This window comes from Plectropomus leopardus, unplaced genomic scaffold, assembly GCF_008729295.1.
Source record: "Plectropomus leopardus isolate mb unplaced genomic scaffold, YSFRI_Pleo_2.0 unplaced_scaffold25745, whole genome shotgun sequence".
Lineage (NCBI taxonomy): Eukaryota > Metazoa > Chordata > Actinopteri > Perciformes > Serranidae > Plectropomus > Plectropomus leopardus.
The window spans coordinates 1-4402 of NW_024627985.1; the positions used below are offsets into that span (position 1 = coordinate 1).

General features: G+C 37.5%; 1 protein-coding gene across 1 annotated transcript; it reads right to left on the reverse strand.

Moving 5' to 3' along the window:
• Window positions 1-583: 583 nt before the first annotated feature.
• Window positions 584-4118, reverse strand: LOC121966743 (ankyrin repeat domain-containing protein 10-like). The gene is made up of 3 exons (XM_042516811.1): window positions 3729-4118; window positions 1820-1972; window positions 584-1426 (listed from the first exon to the last, which is right to left on the reverse strand). Exons 1-3 carry the CDS (start codon window positions 3924-3926, stop codon window positions 1331-1333), a joined length of 447 nt encoding a protein of 148 aa, XP_042372745.1. The 5' UTR covers window positions 3927-4118; the 3' UTR covers window positions 584-1330.
• Between the last annotated feature and the right edge of the window lie 284 nt (window positions 4119-4402).

The window sequence follows — 4402 nt, forward strand, 5'->3', positions numbered from 1 at the left end:
ATTTTAATGCCAATTACTGCCTTATTTTTAGATCAATTAATTCAATGCCTTTTAAGACTTTTTAAGGTTCCACGGGAACCCTGTATAAAGAGGTTGATATGGTGAAAGTTGTATATTTACACATTCTGTAGACACAGAGCAAAATTAGCATTCATCTGTAGTCTTGTTTGTATTCACCTTACGAATTTAACTCCAATATTGTGTTTTTTTAACTCTGTTTTAGTCTCCACCTGCTTCTGTGGAAAATATCTGTCTCTTTAGCAGCTACATTTTTCACTGTTCACCAGCTAGTCAAAAGCTGTGTCCATGGTTCAGCTGTAGTCATAAAATGTTTGTTCAACCAAATCAAGTAAAATTTAAAATATTTATCAAGATCCTATTACTGCATTTTCCTATTTCTTGCCCCAAATGTTTTTAAAAACCTATTTAGGTGAACTGTTTAGCTGTTAAATGAGAAAGTTGGTGAGGAGCCACAGATCTCACATTCACTGGTATTTACTTTTACTATATTTTTAACAGCTGTACAAGGGCTCCAAATAAAAACACATACATTACACATTAATATGTCTTGTTTTCTAATTTTAAATACTTGAGAAATTACTTAACAAACCACTTTTTTAATATAAAATTGCACAAAATAATCAGACACAGAACTGATGTCAGTCTCACCCTCTCAGTTTCCATGACATAATGCATGTTAAAGATTAAGGTGAAACATTATGCGGCATACATAAATCATAAAATGCAATAAATTTCCATATTTGTCCTATAGTGGAAACAATGAAGGGTTTTGGTCAGTGTGCTATAAATAGAGACACATGAGCTTTTCTGCTTCCTGTACGACCAACATTCTCATTTTCTGTCTCTATCATAAAACATATGAGTTCATTTTACTTATGCAGCTGTTGAAGAAAATACAACACACACAAATAACATTATCACTTCACTTTAAATCAGCTGGTTTGGAAGGGAAGGGCCAATGAAAAATGAAATATCTCGCTGTGTGACTGAGATTATTAATTTCAGTATTTATTTTTGTACAAGTTCTGTCAGTGTGGTGAGACAGTTCGATGATTAAAGCTACATTTGTATAATGACCGACATACATTCCTTACTGATGACTGTAAGAGAGATTAAATTAAACCACTGTTTTCAGTTCCCTCCCAAACAGCTGATGTGACGTTAGCAAAACACTGAAAACAGAGAATACACAGGTGTACATTCAGCAGGTGTCGTCCTTCTCACAAAAACGTATTCAGTGTATCTCTAAACAGTAAATGTGAGGTGTGTAGCTGCTTCTGTGCTGCCCAGAGGTCAGACTGCAGAGTACTTACTGTGGTTTAGCACCTGCTATCAACAGGACCTGGATACACTCCAAGCTACCTGATCGAGCCGCCTTGTGGAGTGGAGCCTCACCTACAAAATCCTGAAGATACAATGTCAAACTCTGGGGGTATCCATTTAAACACAGGTAATAATGAAGTCTACTACAAAAACAATATATGTGAACACATTACGTTACATGTCACTACACCGTCACTGCCAGACGTGGAAAGTAACAAGTACGCATTGAGCACAAGTGTAAGATTGCACTGCAACTTTGATGAAGTTTCTCAGATAACCGTACACTCTTATTTAAAATAAAGGGAACAGAATACAAGGAGAAAGAGAGAACAGGCATGCTTTTTGTGATGGTATTATATAGATGATCCAATGTTATATACGTGACTAATCCATTCACATTTATATGATGTATTCAATAACCAGGAACAATATTCCATGTGGTTTCAGTGCTGCTGGATGGTGTCGGGACACTGACCTGTCTGTTGACGTCGGCTCCAGCCTGAGTCAACCACACAACACACTGAGGATGTCCTCCAAACGCCGCGGTGTGTGTCGGCGTCTGGTTGAAGCGGCTGGTCACTGCGTTAACCTCACAACCTATCTGCACCAGGCGCACCACACACTCCAGCTGTGTGATCAGAAACACAGTAAGTTTGAGATTTTGCTTTTGCATGATTTAAAATACACCGAGATGTCATGAGAGGTGGAGTCACTGAGGGGAGAAGCATTCCCTCCCAGTGGTGTATATATATATATGTGTGTGTGTGTGTGTGTGTGTGTGTGTGTGTGTGCCAATATTATTAATCATCACTAAGAAGAAAAAAAGAAGAAAAAATGTGACTGTGTAATGTTAATAACAATGTATGTGTATGCGTGCGAGTAAGCGCAGTAATGGGAGTATTGAAAATATCTGTTGGTACACAAAGAAAAAAAGTCAATCATCACACAGTGGGGGCTCATGTCGATGAACTGTTGTTGAATGATACTGAAAGGAGCCTCCTGCTGTGCACTGAGCCACTTTCATTGTAAAAAATCTCCCACAGCTCATTTGAATATCCAGTGAGCCTGTATGGGGTCGAGCCCCGGGGGTGAGAGATGCTGGTGTAAAAAAAGCACGAGACGGCTTCTTCAGTGTTATGTGAACGTAACAAAACACTAATGTAACGTGAGGAATTTTTGATTTCTTTTTCTTGCTTCATCAAAGTCACAAATAATGAGAAAAATGACTTTAATGTTCAAAAAAAGTGACTTAACGCACTAACAACCAAATGCAAAGCCACGGATGCCATGAATAGGAAAATACAGAGGTCAGTTAAGTCACTGGGCAAAAAAAAGGAAAAAAAGAGGTCGATACTTGCTGGGCGTTCCTGTCCTATGTTAATCAATAATCTACATGATCGTTCCTGTCAGGCTGAAAATGCGTCACCGCAGCTGCATTAAGACTCCACTGAACAAAAATCACTGAAAATGCATGTAGGCAACTTTACTACATTTTATGACTTATGAGGATATATATCCATATTCATATAAATATATATATAGATAGATATAGATAGATAGATAGATTCTCTTTGTGTGTGTGTGTTTCTAATTCTTTAAACTTTATTGGCATGGTGAATACATGTACATTTAATATTTTCAAAATAAACACAACAAATAAATAAATACATAAATAATACAAATATAAACAAAAACCTTCAGGTTAAAGAAAAATACCCTCCTTTTTGACTTCTAGAGATATTAAATATACTTATAACAATTACTAATTTAAAACTCATTAATTTTGAATCGGGAAAAAACGATTAGATCATTTGGCCATTTCAGTTTAATTCCCTTCCTGTAGCAAAAAAAAAGACAACATAGACTGTAAATAAAGATATCATTATTGATTAACTAATTAATCATATGTATTTATATATTATGAAAAAAAAAGTCTATGGTAAGTTTCCTGTTCTTTTCCGGAGCTGTTTTGGCGCCTGATCATTCATTGGCTGCACTGGAGCCAATGAAGATGAAGCACGCCGTTACGTTATTTATTTATTTTTTCGCCTGACACAACTTTATTGTACAGTTACAGTCAGACACAACTGAATCATGGCAGTAAACACTCATTTTAGAAAAACGGCGGGTGCCTCGGGTTGTTCCCATTGAATATCATCGTTTAAAAACGACTCGCCGCCACGTTATGGATGAAAAAATAGAATTAAAACAATTAAATTCAAGTTGCACTTAAGTTAAATTAACTAACTACTGTAGGGTATATCCTAACTATTCAGTTAGACAGGATGAATGTCTATAACATACTGAACATTACAGCTTTGCCCTAAATGAAGACTTATTTCGCTGTTAATGCGGCTAACCTAGTCCCTTGTCGTTAACAGTACCTGTCCATAGTGAGCAGCCCAGTGTAAGGGGGTCCATCCGTAGCAGGAGTCCTCAGCGGTCAGAGGAGTCCGGTCTGAGAGCTGCTGTAGCAGGGACACCAGAGCTCCCACATCTCCATCCCGGCAGGCTCTGTGGACCGGGAACCGGCTGATGAACACCTCATCGCTGGACAAGTCCGCTGCTAGTCTCTCAGACATTAGTAGGCTATGGGAGTGGAGGACAGACGCGGTTTTTGTTGATGGTCCCCGTCCCACAGAGAAGACTAAAAACGGTTCAAATCACAAAGGAAGAGTAGATAAGCTCCTCAGAGCGGCTGGAGGGTCACAAAACCCGGACTGGAGTCTGTCTGCTCTGAGAGGACGCGGAGCCACGCCAGGACCCGCTGAAGTTCGCTTCCGATTCAGCAGTTCAGGTCAGCTGTTTTTAAATTTAACTTTATTTATCTGTCGACTATTTATTTATACATTTTAGTGTGTTTCACACTTTTACTACTCCCTCTATCGTTTTATTATTTTAAATATTTTGTATTTTAATATTAAGTAGTTACTTGCACTGTTAACCTTTCATTTAACTCTTATTTACAGTTTGAGTATTTTACTTATTTATTTCTGATTATTACGATTGCAATTTTTATTTATCTGTTTATTTATTCACTTATTTTTATCTTTCTATT